Consider the following 25,389-nt stretch of genomic DNA (forward strand, 5'->3'; position numbering starts at 1 on the left):
TGTAATACATTACAGACACTTTCATTAGATCAAGTAAATGACCAAAGATAGTAAGCTATGCAAGTTCATCAAGTAGATTCCATCTTTAGGGTAATAATAACCAGTTTGTAAGCTCTTTTGTTTAGATCCTTGACCAAAAGGTTTATGTGCCGAGGACCAAGGCTTAAAAAAAGCTCTCAGTATTTCTTTCAAGCTTGCAACAAACAGCATTTAAGCAAATTCAAAATCAGGGTGCTAATATCCAGCCCGCACAGCACAATTTCTATTGTTTCTCCTCCCCAGTATAGTATGTGATCAAGATGTAGACTTCATTCAAAACAAAAGAAATAATACATGTGCAATAAGACATTTTCAAAGGCAAGTTATCCAACAGTCCTTGTATATTCTACCCCTTCATACTACTATCATTAGCATCATCCTATTGTAAGCGCAGTACGTTCTGTACAGCGATGTGCACTGAGACCACTCACTTAATTTCAGCAAATGGCAGAGCCATTATGCTACCATTTTGGAACTAAGATTGTTAGTGGTATGGGATTCTAAAAAAATGTTTAAGCTTGTATTATTCAGCTTATATGAAAAAGACCGTACAATTCTCATGGTACATCAACAAGATGGACTAGTATGCCAACTAACCTCTATTTTAATATTTAAATTATAACAATACAATAACTAGAAAAGGTCAGTGCTTCAAGTGACAAGTTTTGCCACTTCAATTCCAATATTTTTCCAAAATAAAGATGCAATTAGATCTACACTTGAGCATCAGTAGTGCAATACAGTATCCTTTCCTGAATAAAGGAGCTGAGGTTTATCCACAATAAAAGCTTTAAATAAGGTAGATTGTTGCCATTTATATATCAATTCTGTATGTTTGATATAAAATATATTGGGAAAGCTTAAACTGACTTATACAATCTACATTTGGCTAAAGCTCCACATAAGCAGCATCAGTGGAAATGAACATCAGAGTTGTACTTAATATAAAACACTTTCAAAACTACTCAGCAACAAATGACAGAAGATTGGCTAAGAATAACTGAACATCTGAGGTGTGTACCAGACAAAAAGAATGGACCCTGTGGTTACTCGCACTATTTTAATTAAGTGAAAGAAATGCAAGATTTAGTCCACTTCCATTTCTCCAGGTGGTTTGGTCTGCTGAGAATTGTCCTTCGCTGGTTCGGGTTTTGTTTCAGTACCGCTCTGTCCGTTCACTGGTCCATTGTGTTCGCCATTAGCTTTTGACTGCGCATCGTTGGGAGGTTCTATCTTCGGTTTGGGCTTGTATATAATGGGATTACAGAAGCTATCCAATTCCTAGTTGTAACAGAAGCGAGAGAGCAAGTTCATTTGGTGGCACAGCGATTACATTAAACTAGAATGTTTCAGGTTCAGAACAACCTTGAATTTAATTTTCAAGGGCTGGACTTTTCAATTCTATCGAGTCTAGAAACTTAAAATAAAATCTTTCACTAGCTAAAGAGCTTCCAATCTGCTAAACGCCTGTATAGTAATCCATTTTCTAGCAAGTTAGAATATATAAAGGATATTTTAAAAAGGGTTATTCAGAGGTACTGCTGTAAATCAAAAGTCAGAAATGAACATCAATAAAAGTGCTGCTCCCTCTCTACGGATCTTTTCATAGCTTTAAAATCTCTGCAGGTGTAATATTCTAGCTCAACCCAGAGGCCAAAATCTTGTTAAAGAAAAACTCAGAATGCAACACATAAAATGATTTTTTTTTTTTACCTTAGATTTTGTCAGTATTTCTGCCACTTTGACAACTGGATCCTGAGTTAGACTTAGTTTGTTCTGGGCATTCATTTTGCTGTTCAACCAATTCATAGCCTCGTTAATGTATTTTTCAACTTTTTCCATCTCAGCAGGATCTAGGTGATCATATTTTTCATCCTAAGGAGAGAGATATTTATATCCTCGATTAATATATGCTTCTCACCCAATGAAGAATTTCATAGACACGTAACAAAACAGGATACCATTGCTACAACCCGATAAAAACCAGTTTTTAGCAAGCATTTAGTATGAAGAATGGTGTAGAACAAGACAGACAGGACATTATTTTTAGACATTTGAAACTTTGATCTTAAGTGCACACTGCTGAAAAGCACATCAGTAATGAAGCTGCAAGGAAAAAAAAAAGCACCTGAGATTTCCTGTAGTTTAACTAACCCTAATAGATAGTCTTAAAAAAGTTGTTCTCAGGAGCAGAAGCACAACAACCATTTTAAAGCGTCTTAACAGGTAATCCTATAGGATTTCTTTTTAAACACAAAAAACTCTACAGCCAATCTCAAGCACCCAATAATAGTTCATTCCCTAAATAATTTGCTTCTACCTTATTTTTGTATGCTTCTACTGCTTTCATAAGGAGCTGAATCTTCTTTCCCAGTTCATTTAAAACTTTTGGTCTCTCTTCATGTTCCATGTATCTTTCCTGAATAGGCTGTCCAAATTTCTGGAAACATAAGCACAAAGATCTTGATAAAATACAAGTTTACTTCAGTCTGGTCTAAGAATAAAATGTGGCATTGGAAGGAAGGCTGCCTCTAACTCCTTTTCTCATCCATTCAAGAGCTTAGTCTTTGTGTTTCACTTTAGTGCAACCAAAAAAACCCTGTGAGTTTAAACACAGCAGTAGTGCCTGTCCTTATTAGGCTTAGTATTTTGCAGTCATTTTCAGCAAAAAGGAGCATTTGGAACAATGCATTTAGAAGAGAAACGAGACAGGATTTACATGGATGTTTTAATTTTAAAGTAGTTCATCTGAAAACTCCTAGTTTTATCCATTGTCTGGTTTTTCCTTCTCTTGAATACTGGTGTCCAGGCAAGAAGGCCGCTGCCAGCATCTACACTTCTGTTTCCATCAATTATCCCTCCCTAAAGGAAATCTGACTTCAGAGAAAAAAGCTGGAGCTCAAGAGCTAGAGACATACTTAAGTTTACTACAAACAGAGTAGCTAGTCATTCACCAGAACTTACATTTTCCCATGAGATTCTTAAAATCTGAAGTATTTAAGCAGGTTTTTTTGTTGTTACTACTCAAATAATACAGTGTAAGCTACTGTTAAAGCAATCTTCAGCCTTTACCATTAGAAATTACACCAAAAAAAATCAGTTTTATGATACAGCTATAGAAGATCACTGAAAACAGGAAAAACAGAGTATCTGTTCTGGAATGTACTTCTGAATACCCAGGAGAGCAGTCAAAGTACTCAACAGTCTCTTCCAGATTGCAGCAAGACTGACAGAAAGTTCCCATAGCAATTTTATTGTCAGTAGTGACAGTCTGCTTCATTTTGACTGTTTTCAAATTAGGAGCACAACTGACATGAAACCAAACTATTTCTAGTTCTAAATATTCTGTTCATTTCATAACTGAACTACATCCAGATACAACCTGAATGTCCATACTTAAATTAATGGATTTACAACACTCACATATGGGTAGGCACATACACACATCTCATTAAGGCTTTGCTTTCTTAGCCATATATATTTATACAAACGCTCCCACCACCAAATACACACATGATTTTTCTAGAAAAAAGTAACTTAAATCTTACTCTTAATTCCTGAAGCTTATCCATGTATACTTGTTTTGGCTGGTCCTCTCCATCTTCATAAAGCCAGTTTTCTGTGTCCTCCAACATCAAGGTCAGCTTGTTTGAATCCTGTGAAGCAAGTTAGGGATATTCTAGTTCAGAAGGGAACACAACAAATGAGACTTCTACCACTGGCACAAAGAAGCCTCCCTGCTCAAAACAGACAGTTTTATCAGTTGAAAATATTCAAAGTGATAGTGAAGGAGAATGGTAATTAACAGACTTCAAAGCCAAGATTTTACAGAATGATAAGAGAGGCAGGACAGCCCTACTGATCTGATTTGCAGGTGAAGTTTATGGGAGTTATATAGCTTCAGGATTGGTTTTGTAAGAAAGTACATGCATCTCTTAACATTCTTGCATATTATCTCTACATGGGAAGTTCTGCTTCTCAGGTTCTCTGATAGCAGGATGGAAGAACAGACAAATCTGGACATCTCTATATAGTTGAAGTTAAAATTGTTTTAATTGGACTCTACTGTCTATAAACAAAGATTTTATCTTTAATTATTTAGAAGTAAAGTGCTTATCTATCTCCACAACTTACGCAAGAGATTGTTCTGAAATTGGTATGGGAAAGACAGCCCTTGAGTTTATGCTGGAAGGGCATCTGTACTGCATTGCTGACTTAATGGCCAGGTAATCCAGAGAGACAACCTTAAAACTGCTGCTGGACATTTGTTGTTTCAACTGGTTGCTGGTGTACCACCCACTTTTATTTAGATGGCTGTTGCAGAGAAATGACTACAGGACAAGTGTTTTTTCAATATTGTCTCTGCAAAAGCCCAGCGTACAGCCTTCTTCATCACATTTACTTGGACTTTTAAGTGGGGAAAGAATCATTTTTCTAAATTAATGAAATTAGACAATAAAACACAGCTACAGACACACTTTTTTTTGCTCATTTTGATGTTATTCCTACCCACTCCCACAATTTAGAAGCCCATGGTGACCTGTCCTGCTTTCCTACCCCCACCAGAGGATTTTTACTTTCTGCCTGCATCCTGAATCTTTCCTTGCTGCCGAGAAACTTCTCAGACAATAAAGAAGTCTGCATGTCAGATGTAAGTGAAGTTCAAACCACACTTCTGTGAAGTTAATCCATTTCATATTCTGAAACAAGTACAAGAGACCCCTGCAGCCTCCACGTAGCCCACAGTCAAAATTTATAAATACAGAGGAATTTTTTACAACAGTTGAAACACACAGGTGAGTCTTACTTCTTCAGTGATAAATTTCTCAAAGACTCCACACAGTTTGTCTCTGAAGTCATACACGTATTCTTCAACAGCATTCTTAGCATCATTTCTTTCTTTTTCAAGCTTGTCTTGCATCATCATCTTCCCCTATGGTGCAGAAAAGCTTATTTAAAACAAAGCATTTTAAGTGTCAAGCTTAATGATTACTTCTTTGAAACTGTACCACAGAACTTTGCAGAAGGCTGCTAATTCACAATTACTAATTAAAATTTTCACCTTTTTAAGTCATCTTCACTGCAGGCAGAACTGGTACAGGGGAAAAATGAGTTCTTCAACATAAATGGATCAGATATCAATTATGATCTGACCACCAGAGACAGGACTAGAAGTAAAGCAAGTCTTTACTGGTTTGGAATTCACTAGGAATCATTCTGCCCTACGAAAATTATTTCACGCTTGATTCTTCAGGCTGATCATTGTTTAGAGAGAAGCTTATGTTGGTGGGATCTTCACAGACATGGTATCTAGAAAGTTCCCAAGGGACCCACTGAATGGCAGGTTTTCTGTGTGTTGTGATTCTCCCTTGCTGATACAGGACTTGAAGGGCAAAAAATGTGATGTAACTAAGGACACAGCTTCTGCAAAGCACCAAAAAAACGTGCCACTCCTGACCAGCACTGGGTCACTCAGTAACAATTAGCATTCCTGTAACATTCTGTGCAGCCTTTACTGGCAATCTTTCCCATTTCCTGTCTAAGAACAGAATGGATGCTTTGGGTAATGACAGCCTGATAGGTCAAATGCAGACAACTGGGTAGTTAAGTCTAGTGAAACTGTTTAATTTCTCAAAAAAACCCCACCAGAATAAAGCCCCTTACAATTAAGGACAAGCCTCCAAGGAATTCTAAATTAGACAGGAAGTTTATAGTTGCAAGTTCTTTCTGGATAATTATCTACGGTGACATTAATTTGAGTGGTCATCTGCTTACGTTGCTTACCTCATTTTCTATATAGCAATTGATAAGATCTTGTCCCAGTTGTCTATAGAGGCTTGCCTGTATAGGTAGGTCAATACTCTTAACTTTTGCTTTAGCCTTTGGCTGGGCTGGATGATCTTGCTTGTCTCCAGAAGCAGCCTATAAAAAGATTTACGCTATTAAGTAACTTGCAAGAATGGAATAGTATGACAGCTACAAATAAATCATCCATAAATGAAGCACCTAATTATTCCTCTGCTATTTAGAATCACCACTACCTTAGTTTTGAACCGAACCGGTGCAATTTAATTTCTTTAAACACAACGTGAAGAACTACTGGGGAAACCTGTTCAAAAGCTAAAGGCACAACATACTCTTCTTCATCATGCTTCCTAAGTTTTTCCTTAGATTCCGTCTTCACTATAAAACTATGTTAAAAGAAACTTACTTCAAAGTCTCAATCATATACTATGTTGAAAATGGAAATGCTAAAGTTGTATTCCTAACTTAACCATTTCAATATAGCTGCACTCCCCTAACTACAGTCCCATGTTTGCAACTAGTAACATTAATGACTTTGAGAATACTGTGCAAAAAAAAAAAGTCTAAGGGAAGCAACATTACATTTCCTTATCAATACTGAATACGAACTTTTGTTTCGGTTCCTGCATTTTCAGTTTCCTCATCTGCTTGATTCTGTTGTTCAGCTTGATTTTTCTGAACACCTTCATCTTGATCAACCTGCATTTTATCCTAGGAAAAGAGTTACATATCTGAATGCAAAGGTTTGCTGTATGATTTAAGACTGACATCAATTACAGCAGAATACAGATACTATAAGGACTTATGAATCATTCTTAAGAATTTTTGATTCACCATGTTTAAACAGGCATTTGATACAGTACTTGTATTCGTATCTCGCTCAAATTAAATAGACATTCTGTTCTGCCTGTCCCCCTTGAAATAATGTTGCCATCGGTCCCCATTAAAGAATTACACTAACCCCTGTGAATACTCACTTCATTTTAAATTAGAAATAAATACATATAAAAAGTATGTGAAGAACATTATCTAGAAACACACCACCAACACAGGCAATAACGACAGGTTCTCTATGGAACAGCCAGAACTTCAACCTCATATGATTTTTCACCTAAACTGTAAAATTGGTATTCCAAAGTAATTTAGTCATCGTAATTGCTACCTGCATCTGCCTCATAGGACCACAGAAATTAATTTCTGTAGTAGCCTCTTGGAGCACGTGAACAACTGTCTTCCCTCCCTGCCACCCGAAATTAAGAAAGTTTCACTTAAATTTATCTGTAAGTTCGCCTATGCCTTATTTTAAATTTAAGTATCTTAAAGACACCACTAATTACTAGTGCTGATCACTTGATTTAGTTTAAGTAATACAATTCCTTGTCATAATTGAAAAAAACTTTTAATAACATAGTAATGGATAAGTCTAAAGCTTTCAGGGTGACTGCAATACTTGGACATCCAGAGCACCAATAAGTAACAAGCTGTAGCTGAGGTCTGAAAGGTCTAAGATTACTTCCATTACAAGGAAGTAAGATTCCTGGATTCACAAACTACATACACATATAAAATAATTTACTGTTAGTTCTGTGAAATACAAGAAAAAGTTATTTAAGGATTTCAAACTCTAGCACAGGTGCGTATATTGCAGTTTAGGCATGTTAATTGATTCAGCAGTTTTTAATGATAGAAGTTGAAATCAAGAAGGCTACTTTTACCTAATTTAAGTTTTGTCACTTCAGAGTAGAAAAAAAGAAAATCCTCATTTATTGTTCTTACTGTTCACACAGAAAAGGCAACAACTGGAAGGAACTGTTTTGCCTACACAGAAAAGCTAGAGGCGGGGAAATAATACACATATACACCACAAACCTCCTCCTCAGAGTCGAGGGTATCATCCTCAATAGTGAGAGGTAATTGCTGACAAGCACCATTGTAAAACAGGAGATGCATTAGATGAATGGCAGTACTACAAATTGAAAGCCTGAAGATGGAAGTGGTTACTCTCATACTGAACACAGCATACTCATCTTCCTGCCCTCCTCAGGCAGCACACCTATTACACTAAGTGCCAGCTACGCCACTTTCAACTGGGTTCTGCTTGCACACAAACATCAGATGCAGAGCACTTGTCCACAAGGAACTGCGTCATGTTTGGTATTTCAAATATGCTCAAATTCCTGGAAAGCAGTATAATATTTAAGGAGTTGCTTATATCATTTATGTAATGCTCACTGTGTAACCACTTGCTCCAATTCTTGTAGTATATTCAACTAAAGTGGGACAAGCTGCCCAAGACAAATTTGAAGAGATAATGACAGGAAATGCATTCACCCCTTCCTCTAAATAAAGCTGCTGTTTGCTTTCTGTCCAGCCTTACTCCCTAAGGAAACCCTCCCTCAGTGTGCCTGACAGCCTGGGAGACCTGTCACTGCCGAGCACTTCGCAATCTCAGAAAGAGCAGGAGTCTGAAGTGACAGCTTGCCCGCTCCTTTATCCTCTTTTCCTCTACGCTATCATCTCTCTCCCCTGTGAGCTGTGACATAACCAAAATCCCAAGCTTCATAAGGGCACAAGCAAAAAAGAAAGGCTGCCGAGACCAGCGCTGGTGTGCCGTTCCCAGCTGCAAAGTGCTCCCTGGCACCCACTCCTCAACTCCATAGCGTCAAATGTAATAGCTGCACCTCACTGCTCTCAGTGATCTACTTCCAGGATGCAGGGCACTACCAAAAAAGTTGATCCTCCTTGCACTAGAATGAGAGAACATCATTTCATTAATTTCTCAGTATTAATGACAAAGCTTTTGCACATTTATTTCCAGTAATTTTCCCATATGGGCTTTCAAGCCAGTTTGTACGAGCTGCCAACACTGAAGTATATAAATAAGTGCCCTTAGTTAAAGAATGTTTATGAAGAACAAATTTTTCATATATAAAGAAATACCATATCTCTCTTACTCAATGAAAATGTAGTACTTGAGGAAAAGAACCCCAAACTTTAATGAGATCTGTTGACAAATGAATTGTAAACATGTTGCCATTTGACAGCAACACTAGATAATGCTAAGACTAGTAGAGATATGGTAAAAGAACAATGAAAAAATTAAAGCTTTCTTTAGAATCTGGTTTTACATTCTTTTTTGCTTTCTTAGTGCCACATGTCACTGTGGACAGACATGAAGAAATGTGTTACATAACTGAAGAAGTCATTTAAGGGTGGAGAAGTAGTAATTGTCAAAAGCTATACATTATGATTTAATCTCCAATTATCGACTATGTCAAAATTACAAGGAGCGCAGATATTTACAAGTTTACATACCAGCTCATCATCTCTGCCTTGGTTCTTACTTGATGATTCAGTGTCCATGGGTGTGTCGTTCTGATCTCCCTCTATGTTCTGCTTCTCTATTATAGAAGCATTAGCCACGCTGAAAAGGCCATGAATATTGACGCGCACTTTAACCTTCACTTTGGAATTGTCGCCATCATGTTGGGGACCAACATTCTGAATAGTGAAACGCCCTTGAAAAAACAAAGATGGTTTTAATTGTTGTTCCAAAAAATAACGAAAGAGAAAAAGATATAAAATACATTCCTTGAAGGGTGTTAATTTAAATAGCAGCTTCATGTAACTTTATTTAAGTAAAGTTTTTTATTTACTTTATTTGTAAATAGTTGTCAATTCTACTGTCAATTAGAATTAGCTGTCAATTCTACAATGTAAGCCGCAGCTAGATAAACTAAAACCAGTTTCCCCCGTAAGATGTTTTTGCTTTATCTGTCAAGTCAAGATAACACATTATTAGGTGTTCTACTTCTCTGTTGCCTTCTCTAACCATCACACTAGAGAAATTACTCTGATTCATCTCGAATGGTTTCTTTCATCCACATAACTCAAACTTTACACTGAAAAATAAAATGTTAACAGAGATAAAAGATTCTATTTGAATTTGGTAATGTGAATGCACTAGAAATTTTGGAGAACGAACAGCGCTTATCAAGGCTTCTGGAAGCATTGAGGTTGATACTTTATTTTCCAACTTGCTGGAAATTTGAGTGTAAGCGATGCAGACTGTGCACATGTAAAGGAGAATATTCTTTCCTGGAGATGACAGCCTTCTTGCATAGACAGCTAAATAGGTAGCACCAGGTTTATATCAGATTTGTAAATCAGGAAATAAAATTGTTAATTAGTTTAAAGATCCTGAGGAGTCTCCTAACTGCAAGTAAAGTAGTATAAGCTACCAGGAAACTTAGTCATACCATCTACTACAGATGCTTAAGTTCAGGAAATGCGTATCTTGTATGTTCTCAGATTAACAGAAAAAGGCATGACAGATACCTGTCTGGACAGATAACTGTCCAGTTCTCACAGGTCTTTTGATACAATTTCTCTGAAAAATCCAGGCTGGCAGGCACATAAGGTCCTTATCCATATTACAGAGGTTGAAAGAACCAGACAATAGAGCACTAAAGTCTTTGTACCTAAGTTTTTTTAAGCATTCAGAAACAGTGAAGACAGATAGAAAGTACGGTGGTTTTTTTATTTTTTTGGAACTGCCAAAAGATGTCGATACTGTTTGATCACTGCTGCTAAACCAAGATGACTGCGCTGAGCCTTTCTGAACCTAGGCTCTTCTGTAACCCAGGAAATATGGAAGTGACATACCTTAAAAAAAGGAGAACCACTTTCCCCATTATCAACAGGAGTTGGGTATAGGGGTTTTATTCACATGTCCTTACCTATTCTGGAATCAGGATAAGGCACTTCATGTGGATGGGTATAATAAGCTTCCAGGTCAAAAGGCTCTTTCTTGTGGAAAGTAATTACTTTTGAGAATGGAGCAGCATGGTTCTTACTGAAGACTTCACACTCCCTACAGCAGTAAAATATTAAGTAAGGTTAAACCACTGAGCGTAACGTAATGGATAATCAAACTCAACATGCATTAATGATCAGCAACCCTGCTAACCAAGCAGCTAAATAATTTAGTTTAAGTCAGTTTATGACAAGAGTTGCAGGTTGAAGGCCTGTAGGTTTCAAAGCTGCACTATGCATTCCAAGTCACACTTCTCAAAAATTAAGCAACTTCACACCAACGTTTTTTAATTAAATGTGTTTCCAATTATTAAGCAGCAATCAGAAATCAAGAGGTATAATGCAAAATAAGAAAATTAGAACTTGAAAAACTCCCATAGCTCAACATTTTTGTTTATATACACAAACAGACACTTCTTTGTAGGCACCATGCAACTTACCCTGTTCCTTCTTCATAAGATGATTTCCATCTTAACGTTATGGAATAAGGAACAACATCTGTGATGGAAAATTCCCGTACTTTAAAAGCTGGGGAAAGAATTGCACACTAGAAAACAAAGACCAAAATTTTATTATATCCATGTAGTCAAATAAACAGCAATCACAGTAATTAATACCTAAGTGCAAAAAGGCTACAAATCATATATGATAAGCAGGACATGGAGGTCCTGCTTATCACATAATTTTTAACGGAAACGTCCTATGCTTAGTAGAAACCTAATTGAACTGAAAGACTTAAATAAATTATAGCAACAGATGCTACTTCCCCAGTGATTATCAGAAAAGATACCCAGCAGAGCTTCCAAATGATGACACAGAAGTGGAACAGTGCAATTTGGGTCATCTCATTTAACAGGTCTCTAACAAGTCCATCCTTACAACATGACACAGCAGCAAATTACCGAATGCAATACACTCATTTCTGACATGGTCACTGTCACCACCTGCTGAATGAGTAAGTAAGACTCTACATCTTGTTTCCACTATAGTACCTTTTGCTTTCGGTTAGTTGCATTTCATTAGTACCTGATGTTAAAGAAGCAATACTGAAGTTAATTTCAATAACTATACCTGCAAGGCACAGCCTCTTGCAACAGCTTCATCAGCATTTAGCGTGGTGCTTATCTCTTTACAGAAAAAGTTAGAGATCTGTTCCTTCACTGCTGGAATTCTAGTGGCCCCACCTACTATTTCTATACTGTAGATATCTTCACGCTGAAGTTCTAGAAAAGAGAGTACATGGCCTTAAGTTATCATCAAGATATCAAAAAGCTGTCTTTGGACAACCAAAAAAACCCAGATAAAAGCATTCTCTTATTATCTAGACACTGTGACAAGTACTGAATATATTCACCGGCCTACAAGATCTTTAAAACCAGATTTTTCATGATGTGTCCTATTCAAACTCTTTGTCCCTCCTGCAGGATACAGAGTTTTCTAGTTGTGTAATCCTGGAAAATGCAGAAGCCAACCATCAATGAGGACAGCTGTTCGTTAAAACTCATTGTCCACGTGCACCCCCTTTCTGGTATGCACAAACGCAATTGGGTTTTCTTTGGCAGCCCTGCGCTACTGGACAATACCTCACCCCTCCCAAACAGGAACAAAATGAAACCCAAATATACTGCATTTTATATTTGGTTCAATTTTGGTTCCCAATAAGGAAACCCTTAATTAAAATATATAAGAAATATTAGACTGTGCTTGCAGGGTAACTTTTTAATTCTGAATTCAAGATATGTGTATAAAGTGATCTCAAACAACTGTCAATCCTTGAACAGCTCTGCCCAACAGTTACTCAGGTTCTTACTTCCTGTATTAGCTATCTAGCCAAGTCACAAGATAAGCAGAATTCTTCCCTTTCTTTTAGTTGAAGATGCTGGAATTAGGGGTAAAACCTTTTCCTGTGAAAGTCTAATTCTCTACTTTATACTACATTAGGCAAAAAAAAATTAAATTGTTATTTGCACATGCTTTAGATAATTTATTTTAAGAATATACTGCCAAATTCTCAGGTCAGTGAGGACATGTACGAATCACATATGGAACAGGCTGGCCAGACAGTTGCAGTAGAGAATAATAAGTTTTTTCCCATTATGGTTTTGGTTTGGTGGTTTTGCGTTGTTTTTTTAAAACACAGTAATCTTTCAGAGCGCCAACCTCTTCCATTACACAGGGTGAATGAGGGTCAATAAACCAAGGCTGCAGAGTGGTATGTGCATGAAATGAGGCAGGAATGGGATCATGCATACATGACAAGCATATGAATGGAACTTACATTTAACTTTTCAGTACTTAGCTTTGCAATTCTAATAAATACAAAAATATATTAAAAAGATAATCATTAAAGAGATCTAGGATAACTGGATTACTAGTTACTTTCTTGAACCAAAAGCAGTACCTAAATTAACTCCTACTTACTAGCTTGTTCCATGGCTGCTCTTAGAGGAGGTTCCACTCTGGACAGAAGGGCAGCACACAATTGCTCAAACTGAGCTCTGCAGGAACAGGGAAAGTGTTTCATGTTACAGGACAGCTTAGAGACCACGCTTCACTGCACTTCAGTGGAAATAACACCCAGTACCTGTTCATCTTACTGGAGACGTCAAGGTCATTCATGAAGCACTCAATATTGAGTGGAAGGTCAGAAGCATTTGCACTCATAAGCTTCTTTAGTTTTTCACACTCCTGATACAATCGTAGCAGCGCTCGGGGATTCTCTTTTACGTTCAGTTTGTATTTTGTCTTAAATTCTTCAGAGAAGTAGTCTACCAAAGCCTCATCAAAATTCCTACCACCTACAAAAGGGTCAAAGGTAGTAGCCAAGACCTGCACAGAAGTGAAAGAACAAAGATTAGAAGTTGTTAGACAATGTTTTTTGGATATAGGGATAGCTTTCATACAGACACTAGCCTTCTAAGGTAAGACCTTTAAAAACAAGTTTGATATGGGGAATATTCTTTGTGGTTTGCTCGCCATCTTCTATGCAGCTGTCAGATAGAACAACTGGAAAAGATCACTCCTCAATTACTTAGTTTCTGCCCTCCCCAAATAAAATACTATCAATCACATTTACTATGCTGTTTCCTACCCTGCTGCAGCCCCTACTCAGCTTACTAGCTCACTAAAGAAAAGGCAGACTAGGATAGGTACTTTGTCATGCTCTTACTAGTTTCGTGTCATTTACTCAAAACAGAAAAACTTGCTATCATCTTCCATATGGCTTCAGATGACTACATTTTGCTATCAAAGACAAGTTTACAAAAACATTCAGCTACATTTTGTCCGTAGCTCACAGACAAAAATCTCCAAACCAGGAACTGAAGACTGTTCAGTTTTACTTCACATCCATATTGAATTTAATTTTGAACCATCATGGATGGCAGAAAAAAAAATCATCACAGCGAAATTCAGGGAGTTCAACAATTTCCCTTAAGTCAGTTGCACAACTACAACGCTTATGAGACTACCAGAACATGCAAATATTTCAGTGACACAACACGGCACAAGAACAGTGCAGTATGTTTCGCAAGCACTTTGGGATACTTCATTTCTGCATTTTATAAAAATTGGTTTCCTGAAATAGCCAAAAAACCAACAAAGTTTTTGTATGCAGCATTTCAAAAATATATGCTATAGACATTTATTTAGTTTAAAAAAAATAATCTTTCCACAGCACAGTATTTTGAGTACTGTTCAATGAAATACTTCGGGAATATGGGATTTTACTGTATGACTTAAAAGATTACCTTCAGTTTTCCCTTGTTAAAAGCACAGATTGAAACTTGATACGCAGAATGCCCCATATCTACAAAGACCACGTTTCTTGGCTTCTCTTCCAAGGCTGGCAGATCTTGCTTGTATATTCCATAGGCTAATGCAACTGAAAAACACCACCCCACAGAAGTTAAGGGAAAGCTGTGCACAACTGTAAAGCATGCACTAAAAGCACTACCAAAAGAAAGACGCTTCTTACTGTTTACTCTTTCTAAACACCTCCATTACTTTGCTCAAACAGAACATAAGGGTCAAAAGGGTCACAAGTTTTAGATCATTTTGAGTTGCCAAGTTCTTTATTTTCATTTGTTTGATTTATAGTTTTACTAGTAAATTACCTCATGTTCATTCATGTAATTGACATTTAATTGTTCTGTATAACTTAACATCTCTTTTCAATTAACGAGTGCATTCTGTACAACTTCAAAGCACTAACTTAAAGTCAGTAGCATATGTGCCATCATAAATTGAAATTTTTAGATGCAGGATTTATCAGATCGGTTATTTTTGTTTCTGTTTAAGAACTACTGTTCAGATGTAAAGCAGCTCATCACAAAGAAAGTTAACGTGTTGAAAACACATTTTTCACTGTCAAGGGAGAAAAGAGATGTCAAATGAAGGTTTAACGCTACTAAAGCATCACCTTGTATTTCAGTTCTGCTTGTAGCCAAAATAACATTGTAATTTGTGAAACGGTACAGATAAAGTCTCATGCCTACACCTCTCCTTTGAAATGCCTTACCTTCAGTATTTTTTAGCTCTGCTTTGCAAAATTCAAGCATGCTCAAGAGATTAAAAAAATAATGTTTTAGAAGACTAAATGCATCTAAGAATTCAATACCAGCACTCATTTGGAAAGTTGGTTGAGACTGTCTAAAAGCAAAGGGAATTTAAATCAAGAAAAAAATAAATTACTGGTTTAAATGTCTTCAACTTTAGTTCCCATGACGTGTAATCCATTTCTACACCCTAGAATTCATCAAAAACAGAGGAAGGCAGCAAACAACTAATAAAACCAACAGCTGTGCTGATGCCACAACTGACAGGATTGCCACAAGTTGAAACTGTCATTACACCAGACTTAACACTTGATTAAATTTGTGTATTTTGAAAAGTCATACAGTTCAAGTTGTTTTTAAATATGATCAGCAAGTCTGCTTTCAGAAAAAGCTCTATAAAAGTACAGTTTGTGTAGAAACAGGTTTTAAAGCATACATATGAAAAATCTTTGGATTACACATTTTAGAATTTCCCTTCAATGTCTTTCACTTCTAATATATATTAGCTTATGATTAGAAAGTATTTCTCTACTTCTTCCATGAGATGTATTTTTACTCCAGCACACCCATCTTCCAGTAAGCTGGAAAGAAAGTTAGAAGACCCCACTACACACCTATGTTAAATAATGTATTTACTGTAATCTTTCAGACAAATGCAGGTTACATCTGATAATACTGTACTATACTATTATTTAATACAACAATTGAGAATTTTGGTCAGGTGCACACCTCAGCTAGATTATTAAGAGACTCTGAAGCTAACTCAGACCCTCCCGATGCAGCAGCTGTAGCTCCACAGTACAGCAGAGCAGTAAGCACGGTCACCAGCTTTATTTCAGAAGCAGAGTAGCTATTTTCACGTGGCACTGTATTCAAGTTCGCAAACCCAAACTCTCATTATGTCTCATAAGTGCTGAACACCACCCCACCAAAAGAGCTGCTGTGCTTCCAGTTCCCAAGCCGGATTGGGCAGTACTAGACTGGATCACTTTTTCTGCAAGTTCTTAATTGTCTAACAGAGTGTGTCATCGCCCTTGGATTCAGTAGCCTGAATGGGTAACAAAAAAAAAAAAAAAAAAAAAAAACACAAAAAGAAAGAAAAAATGTGTTGCCACCCTTTACCTGCTGTAGTTTCATTCATCAGCTTCAGACAATTCAATCCTGCAATCTGTGCAGCTGCCATTACAGACCTTCTCTCAGCATCAGTGAAAAAACTGGGTACCTATTTCCAAAAAATAATTACATAGAATATTATGAAGTATGGACTTTTAATTTAAAAAAGTCAGACTTACCCATTAAGCAACGCTATAAATTTCAATACCACAAGAAGCTGTTATAAACTAACCTCAGATTAATAAGGCAGTCTGAATAAAACAGCTAGGTAATTCATTTTAGTGCATATTTCTATTAAAATTTCAAAATATGACAAAAATGAAAGGACATCCAGAGTAGTTTTAAACAAAGTAGATTTAAGCACCAAAAAAACCCTGAAAATGTCTTCTCAGATTCTTCTGATGAGTCTTTGATCTTAAAATCATTACCAGTTGTTGAAAGCATTTGTGCAGCACAAAGTCAACACGATAAATATTCATACATAGCCCCAAAGTAAGTTACTGCAGAAGCACTACAGTGGTGCTGGAACTAAACTTAGTGTTGAACTAAACTTACAACTGAATCTGTATCCGTTTTTCAGTTATCACCTATGCCACAGCGCCAGCTCACAGTGCGCTACAAATACTCAGTTCCACCAAAAATAGCGGAAGCACAATCAGAGCGCATTTAGAACCTGGCTGCAATCAGCTGGTGTATCTTCAACTTCAGTTAAGCTGAAGAAATAAAACTACGTTCATAATGTATTTCATTAGCTACCTTTGTGATGCATTACCAAGGATCCTTGTTTGTGTGGGAGGTATTCTCTCCAAGTGTCTTTGTATACCATAAGGAAGCAAGAAAAGAGATCAAAGCAGACTTCTAGCAGCTAAAGTACGCAGCTTTCCAGTTCCCATGCCTCTGTCTGACAGAGGGGATAACCCCAATACTTCATGCCCAGACTTCTCACCAGCGCAAGAGCAGAAGTGAAGCAGTAAACAAAGACAGTATCAACAGCAGACATTTAGGACTTTGTATCAGGAACAAAACCTCTCCTCTTCAAACTGCCCCCCCCGCCATTCCCCTGCTGCAGGTGAGGACACTAGCTAGAAAAACCCAACACAAGCAAACCAGCTAAATAAAAAGACCTTTTCAAACAAATGCAGGTAGTTTAGGCTTCTCAAATCGCGAGTATGACCCTCAGAGCCATAAAGTTCAGGCAACTCTCAACTACGCTGAAACCCAACAGCGTTCAACTACACAACACTCAATTCAACCTGAATTTGGGAAGGCTCTTTGGAACCAAGGAAGATAATGCTTACACATAGGCACGTTCCCCTTTGTAACAGTAACTACAGTAATCAGGATTACTATACAGAGCACTTGGAGTTAGCCAGTCTGGATCAACTTTAGTAGTATGTTCTTTCTAAAAACACACTCTTGCTTTAACAGATTTCCCATCTTCTCATACATGATTACAAAAGTATTCTCATTTGAAAAATCCTATAACAATGGCCCATTTTGGGGGGAATGTGATTTCTAGCCACCACTTGCATCTCTTACCATTACACCGTGGCATAAATAGTACTAGCTTAAAGTTATCTATAGGAAGAATTGCAATAAATATATTACAACTTACTGAAATCACACAGTCTGCCACTGGTTTCTTCAAAGCATTTTCTGAAGTCTCTTTAAGCTTGGCCAGTAGCATTCCTGTAATCTGTTCAACTGCAAACAGTCTCTCTTCATCTAGGTATCTCACCTGAAACAGAGAATTGTAATTCTGTAATAAATCATCTCAACTTTTCTCTAAGATATGTGACTCGGACATTTTTTGTAATTTTGAGCACTGATACCCAAGTTTAACACCAGACTCTGGACACAAATAACTCTCCGTATCAATTGATGCTATAGATTTGAGCTACCTACAACAAATCATAACAGTTCAGTTGAAAATTGTTTTCTGGGAAACCTTAACACTTGTGTTATCTCAAGGGGCTATTCACAAAGCTACAGTATTTTTGCTGTTTATTTGGGATTTTTTTAAATAATAAAAAAAACAAACAGAAAATACATAATGAACATAGCATTAGACTTGTCCTAACCTGAGCTAAACCCAAGAATTTTGGAGCAAACCCAAGGAACATTTGCTTCCTGCAAGGGTCACTCAAGTACATGGGGCGGGGAAAGGGCAAACGAGGCAATTCTAACAGTCTTGCCCTGCTCAGGAAACACCTCTGAGTCTTCAGCCTTCACATGAGGTTCTACATCCTCAGTTCCTGACGGGCTGCCATCTCTCTAGCAATCCCAAACACTCCTGTGCAGGGAAATACAGAAGGGTGAACAGCAGCTATATTTACACTGGCAATGAGTATGATATGAGCAACTATACAGAACAAAAGAAACTTTTTGTTTGTGAGGTATAAAGCCCCACCAGAAAGCAATTCAAAGTGTACTACATGAGGATAATTGGGAGATTTGCTTCAGAAATGCACTCCCAATCCACATGAAAATAGTAAAAGATAGACACATTCAGAGACAAAAGACAGAAAGGCTGATCTTTGAGAAGAGCAGTTTCTACCAACTTAGTTTAGAAGGGAATTAAAAATAACTTGTACAGATTACATCTTCAGAGCCTTATCTTGTTTTCCTGAAACTTGGTCTCTGCATGTCTGCAAGACCTAAACTCAGATGAGACTAATAATCACACACTGTAATTATGTGTATTTGCAGGCAAATCTAGTAAGAGAAGGTGAAAAGCTACTAATGCAACTACAGAAAGCTAATACAATTGATGAGAAACCTCAATGGCTATCTCGGAGAAAGTACGGTACTTGAGCAGCTGTTCTTGCTAACAGCAGATTTATTGCACAGTCAGTTTTATTGAAGGTGAATGAAACAACCTTTTTTGGGGTGAGAGTCATTAACAGTTTATAGCAGACCTGTATGGGAGACAACACAATACCTTTTTTACACTGCGTGATTACTAGAAGACATGAGTATGTAACAGAGAGTAAGTACTCTGGATCTTTCTGAACATTTAAAGAAGTGAACGAATTACAAAGGAGAAATGAGAAACGTAGCAAAACTATGCTAAGACAGGCTTTGTAAAAAATAAAAGGTGCTATTGTACTGATTATCACACGAAATTTCTTTTCAAAATGAGTAAGAATATATTTAGAGTTTTCTTAAGGAAAATACAAGTCAATTCACGTAGGAATTTAAGAAACAGAGGTCTGAAGTGCTCATCTCTACCACTAAAGATATTCCGCACAAAGCTCTAACTCACCTTTACTCCTACGGAGCCATTTGGCATCTTCTGCAGTTCATAGGGAAGTTTGGCCCTTTCAGCTTGTATGTGAGGGTCTTCAAATGCTCTTCCATGCAGTTTTTTGAAGCCATGTACTGTATTCTTTACATTTGTGACAATCTGTGGAAAAGATACTTTAATTACCCATGATACACAGACTACAGAAGACCAGCCAGAAAGGATCTCTTGTTGGGCTCAATGGACATACCGAAGACCCATCATGTCAAGCCCTCCATATTTACTGGAAAGCAATGGCTGAGGGGAAAGGAGGAGGCATCTATTTTTGAATCTATGGTCTCCATTAAAAAAATTAACATTTACTTCCCTCTTTAATATCCATTAGCTTGCTGCTGTCAATTTTCACTGTACCTTTTATTTTAGGGGAGCTTTCTAATACACTATGCAGTATTTGAGATCGTATTACTACATATTGTTGCAATGGCTGTCTGCATGAACAAATGAAGTTATTACCCATATTAACCTTAAATGAAGCTTCAACAAATCAATGCATTTCACTTTCTTTAAAGTTCTCCTCTAATTCAGATCCCATCTGGACACAAATAAAGCCTTCTCACACCTATACTCTCACCAGTATTTCAATCTAATTACTTTAAGGACATACTTCTAAGTAAAGAAAGGACCAGAAGAAATAAATCCTAACCAACACAATATTTAAGCTATCAAAAGAAACTACTCCAGGGTAATCTTCTCCAAGATAAACTAGTTTAGTTTACTAGTGTAAATAGCACACTTAGTAGCCAGGGAAGAGTGCTCACAGGACACCTTCTCACCAGCAAAGTCCAGGGGTTGAGCTCAGATAAAAAGTGTGAAGTTTCTTAGAATGAAAGCGATACAGCCTCTGCACATACTGACCGTTCATGGTACTTAAGGAAGGTTGTCCTAGGTTGGAAGTGAATTTACACAGGATTAGAGAAATTTAACTTCTGTTCAAAGTTCCAAATTGAGACAGTAAATTACTAAGATGTGTTCATTTCACACTATAAGCAACAACTGGTATCTATCTATACCAAACTTCCATTGTTCAACTTCAGCTTCCACTTTTCTAAAACATAAGCACAGTATTCCTCCTCACCCCCAATGGACATTTAATTATGAACTCTATTCTCACCGTCACAAGTAAGCAAGAAAAAATAATAATTTTTTACTGGGAAAGAAACAACGTTTTCTGTTTCTTCCCATTTTTTACTCTGAATGACAAATAATGCAGAAACATCATTTCCATTTTAATACAGGGAATATATTGTTGAAGCAGTAACTATTACTGTGAAATGTACACTTATTGTAGAAAATTTACTTTAAAACAGAAAAATATCCAATTATTCATTACTTTTCTTTCCACAATTCAATAGGAGACAAGTCAGGTAAGTAATACCAGAGTTTTTGATCCATTTACCTGGCTCTTCGCTGCATTCCCAATGGCCCGGGTCTTAGATCCTAAAGATATACATGCTCTAAGCAAAAACAGAAAAAAATAAATAAATTCAGCTTTAAAAGAAAACACCATAGAATATTCCCATGGTACTTTAAAACACCCACAAAAATTAAAGTAGCAGAACATGGATGTGGTATTTAACAGCATTATTGCATGAAGCACCAGAACTTGCAGTGAAATTCCTGTTATTTTGTTCTTTGCAAATTAGTTTAGAAACTGCAAGCAACCGCAATTGTATTCATTATAATTGCATTTAAGGAATTCTTTAAAAGCTTATGCATTCTACAGATCTTATCGTGTAGGTAAGGAATTAATTGCTACTTTTGGGTCCCAGCTTAAAACCAAAGAAGCCTGTGACATTTAATTTAAAACACTGAACTTTACCAGTCAGGTTGTCTTGACTCAACACCCCTGAAGTCTGACAGTACCACAGTCACACTGCAGCAGCCATTAGCAACAATAATTGTAGAGAACAATAAAGAGAACACCTAAGCCCAAGGTAGCTGAACCGCCCAGTTCTACAAACTGCAGAGCACTCCCCGCGAGTGAGTGCTACCAGGTACAGACAGGGAACAGGCAGAAAGAGAGACATCTGGGAACAGCTCCCCACCACCAAGGGCTTGGGAAGCTCTAGAGCAGTCCACGGCCTCTTGCTGCTGCTTCCCAGGTTTTCACTGAGCAACCCCCTCAGCCTCTAGCAAAGGCTGCCCCAGGTCCCCAGCCACCACTTAGCCACCTCATACCGACTGCCTTCGGAAACTTTTTTGTTGGAGGTTACTATGACCACACCTTCGCTTTACAGATTTGAAATAGAACTTTTTCCCCAAAAGGGAACGGATCTGGCTGAAACCATTCAGTAGTAACTAACAGATACAACCCAGATTTCATGCGGTTCAAATTTAATTGTTTAATGAATGCATAAAGGTCACTATAGTCGATTGCTTCCTGTCTCCTCTCCATCATCACTACAATGAGGGCACCGTATGTAATTTGATAGTTATTATCTAGCAACCTCTTCTGCTGTAAGACTGCACCGAACATGCAAAACCTCCTCCAGATTTAACTGCTGCAAACAGACAATGCATTGCCCTACATTTTCAAATATGTAGTTCAGCTTCCACAAACAGCTTCTAGAATATTTGGCGTCGCTTAACACTAGAGATCCCAATTGTACTTTATAATGACTAAGAAAAGTCAGATAAAAGAGTAATTTAGAAAGGGCACAAATGGTTTACAAGACATTTATTTTATGGATAATAACATGCTATTATATCATAGCTTTTCCGTGCTGGAATTTGACTCTGTTGAGTAGTCAGAAGCTACTCAGGCCACCAGAGTTCCTGCCATGGTTTACTTCAATTACTCAGTTCCAGCACAAGAGGATGGATGGTTTCTCCCTCCCTTGGCTGCCAAGCAGAGATATCAAAAAGTAAACTATGCTCTTTTTGGCTCCAAACATTTCAGTTGTATCCAAGACAGCCCTTTTGAAAGCACATCCACCATAAGGATACAACAAGTGCGACAACCGAACTGCCTCCCCCACCGCTACCCTCAGCTGGCTTGGAAGGGAGCTTCTGAACACAACACACACTTTTCTAAAGGTACCAACCCCCTTCACCAGAAGGGCGTTTCAATTCTTTCCTGCATTGTTTTGAAGAAAATGCTACCTCATCATTTTAATTACAGTTTGTGATTACACTAATTACCGAAAAATCACAAGCTATCAACAATCAACTGGTTTTCCACAGAACCACAGCGGTGAGGCACAGCACTTGGAAGGGCCATTTGCCATGAGTTTTATAAGCCCGGCTCACTAGAAACACGTACCACACACTTGCTGGAGAAAAAGCAAAGCGTTAGTTAACACCCAAGGAGAACCTTATTGCCCAAAGCCTTAAAAAGTACAAGTTCTACTGAAATGGATGGTTTACTAGCAGAAGCTTTTTCCTTTCTTTCTAAAATGCTTGTGCTACAGCTTCGAAGATGATACAGGTTTTTACAAAAACTAACAATCCCATGCCTTAGATTAGAGGACATAGGTTTTTGGCAAACAATATTACTAAAGGATCACCTGAATGTTTTAACAACTGGAACACTGGATTTGACTTAAGAGCACTGTATTAAATTGTGATAATACACATCTTCCATAAGCCTACGCTGCTTTTGTCTGCAGCGCTGAAGTGTGCTTACACCAACAGCAGTATTGCACAGATACCTGAACCAGCTCCAAAACTGGAAGCTGGCTGCATTAATTAGCCTTGCCCAGAAAGAGCAATTAGCCCTGCTGAGCACAGCCAGGACTGTCCTATCTTTAGGACCTAGCCCATTATCTTTACATGGCTTAATAACAACACACTGAGCATGAAAGTGTACCAGCTTGTCCAGATATTTTTACACCGCACTATACAGACACAACAAACATTAAAACTTTGTATTTCTGGGAGTAAGTCCCAAGTACTTGGGACATATCCAATCAATGTTAACTATTAGCTAACTTCAAGTATCTAAATTATGTAAATGCCTCTATAGAAACATAGAAGAGTTTACTGTGTTGCTATGTGTAATAAGCAGAAAAGTTTTGATGATATAAGAGTTAGATCTGCCTATATCACTCAAATCCTGTTTGAGGTAAGGTTTGGTTACTATGATAAACTTCCATAACAATAGTAAGCCTGTTGTATTTCTATTTACTTTTTAGGTTTGCCTCAAGACAACAGTATTTAAAAAGAAGTTCCCCATGTTCTCCAATATTACATTTTGGAGAAAGAGAAGAAAAAAAACCAGGAAAAATGTCACTGTAAGTAAGATAACTACTGCCTTTAAATATCTGTGCACTCCAGATGCTCTCTTGCTAACTGTACTTTAACCCCTTTCATAATCACTTTCCAAGTGTCTTGGAAGGACAGTTACTCGGCCATTAATGTGAAAAATATTAAGCATAGGGAAACCCATGTGAAGCCTATCTGACAAGAACACACTCCAAGAATAGCTAAGACCTGGAAGCGGTCTTTGTCATACAGGGGAAGGAAACTGAGCTGTCTGAGAATTCTTTGGGCAACGATTTCAGGGCCTTCCTTGCACAGAATTTGAAAGGTCTCAGAATTTCAGTTCTCCTAAAACGTGTGCAAAGATAATGCCTTCTTGAGGGTTAACAGGAGAAGTATATTTTTCTAAGTATTAAGAAGAAATTTAAAGAATATTCCCATTAACACAGAGAGGTGGATTTTAGCACTTAACTTCTTTGGACTTTAAAAAAAACAACTTTTGAGAAAGCAAAACAAACCCTACATTTCTCCGAGATCAAAGAGATAGCGATGCTAAAGTTACTATGGCCTCACGTAGCAGGAACAGCTTTCTGCTCTTGGCTACAAATTCCTTTTATAAAAGGAAGCAGCATCCAAACCCCGATGTTTATGAGTATTATACGAATTCCTGAATCCTCCTTGAAAATCACGCACAGATGGAGCTCGAGCAGCCCTAGACGTATCCCATAGAAACAGAAGAGGAAAATCTCCACCTCCTCCTGCGTATCCCATCATCACGGCCGCTGCCCGCTGCAACCCCCCCCGCCCGAGCAAGACCTCGCCGCTCCGCGGCCGCGGTGCGAGTGAGAGCGGGCCCGGGCAGAGGGAGCTCATCCCCGTGACCCCGGGGAACCCACCACCGCTCCCTCCTAAAATCGTTAAGGAAAACGCTTCCAGCCCTGCCAACCCTTCTGGAGTTGGGGAAATACGTGCAATTAGCCCAAATCTTCACTGCACGAAACCGGAGCGGTACAAGCAGAGAAAAGCCCCGCCGCGGCCGCGGGTGGGACGCCCGCACGGCGCGGCACCTCCAAGGACACCAAGAGTCAAAAGCCGCGGGGGGGATCCCAAGCGTTTCTCGCCCCGACACACGCGTTTCGGCTCCCACTTAAAACATCCCTCTCGTGTCCCGTCCCGGCAAGAGACCGGCCGCCGGGCTCCGGTGGGGGTCCGGCCGGCAGGGCCCCGCGCCGCTCCGCTGAGGGAGCCGCAGGAGCGGCCGGGCACTCACAGCAGGCCCGGCGGGGAGCCGCCCGCCTCGGGGAGCCCACTGCGGGGGAGGAGGAGGAGAAGGCGGCCGCGCTCGGAGGTGGAACGCCGGGGGCAGGGGGGTGCCCGGCGGCCGGTACTCACGGGGTGCAGCGGTCGCTGTACTCATTGGCGATGGTCTCGATACCGCCGCTCCGCGCCACGCCGATGTAGCAGTTGAGGAAGCCGAGGTCAATGCCGACCACCGACATGGCTGCTCCCCCCGCCGCGCCGGCCTTACAAGTCAACAGCGGCGACCGTCTGGGCTAC

At 38.5% G+C, this 25,389-nt stretch overlaps 1 protein-coding gene across 3 annotated transcripts; it reads right to left on the minus strand.

Annotated features, from left to right (window-relative positions):
* HSPA4L (heat shock protein family A (Hsp70) member 4 like) lies at positions 1–25,358 on the minus strand. Of its 3 annotated transcripts, XM_063335755.1 has the most exons (19): positions 25,225–25,358; positions 21,029–21,086; positions 19,594–19,734; positions 17,944–18,066; positions 16,338–16,437; positions 14,409–14,542; positions 13,244–13,488; positions 13,081–13,157; positions 11,731–11,882; positions 11,100–11,206; positions 10,584–10,717; positions 9,160–9,362; positions 6,454–6,555; positions 5,824–5,961; positions 4,847–4,972; positions 3,588–3,695; positions 2,360–2,479; positions 1,753–1,914; positions 1–1,320 (listed from the first exon to the last, which is right to left on the minus strand). In XM_063335755.1, exons 1-19 carry the CDS (start codon positions 25,329–25,331, stop codon positions 1,126–1,128), a joined length of 2,532 nt encoding a protein of 843 aa, XP_063191825.1. In that variant the 5' UTR covers positions 25,332–25,358; the 3' UTR covers positions 1–1,125. The 3 variants fall into 3 exon arrangements, with proteins under 3 accessions (XP_063191825.1, XP_063191826.1, XP_063191824.1); XM_063335756.1 differs by lacking the exon at positions 6,454–6,555; XM_063335754.1 differs by lacking the exon at positions 25,225–25,358 and having other exon boundaries at positions 21,029–21,229.
* Between the last annotated feature and the right edge of the window lie 31 nt (positions 25,359–25,389).

Source organism: Chroicocephalus ridibundus, chromosome 5, assembly GCF_963924245.1.
Source record: "Chroicocephalus ridibundus chromosome 5, bChrRid1.1, whole genome shotgun sequence".
NCBI lineage: Eukaryota > Metazoa > Chordata > Aves > Charadriiformes > Laridae > Chroicocephalus > Chroicocephalus ridibundus.

Coding starts and splice junctions, on each gene's coding strand:
- HSPA4L (XM_063335754.1), bottom strand. CDS start 21,214: ATGCTGTTAAATACCACATCCATGTTCTGCTACTTTAATTTTTGTGGG. Junction 19,735..21,028: donor GGAATGCAGCGAAGAGCCAG/GTAAATGGATCA, acceptor TCTTTTCCACAG/ATTGTCACAAATGTAAAGAA. Junction 16,438..17,943: donor TGGCAGACTGTGTGATTTCA/GTAAGTTGTAAT, acceptor TTTTGGAAATAG/GTACCCAGTTTTTTCACTGA.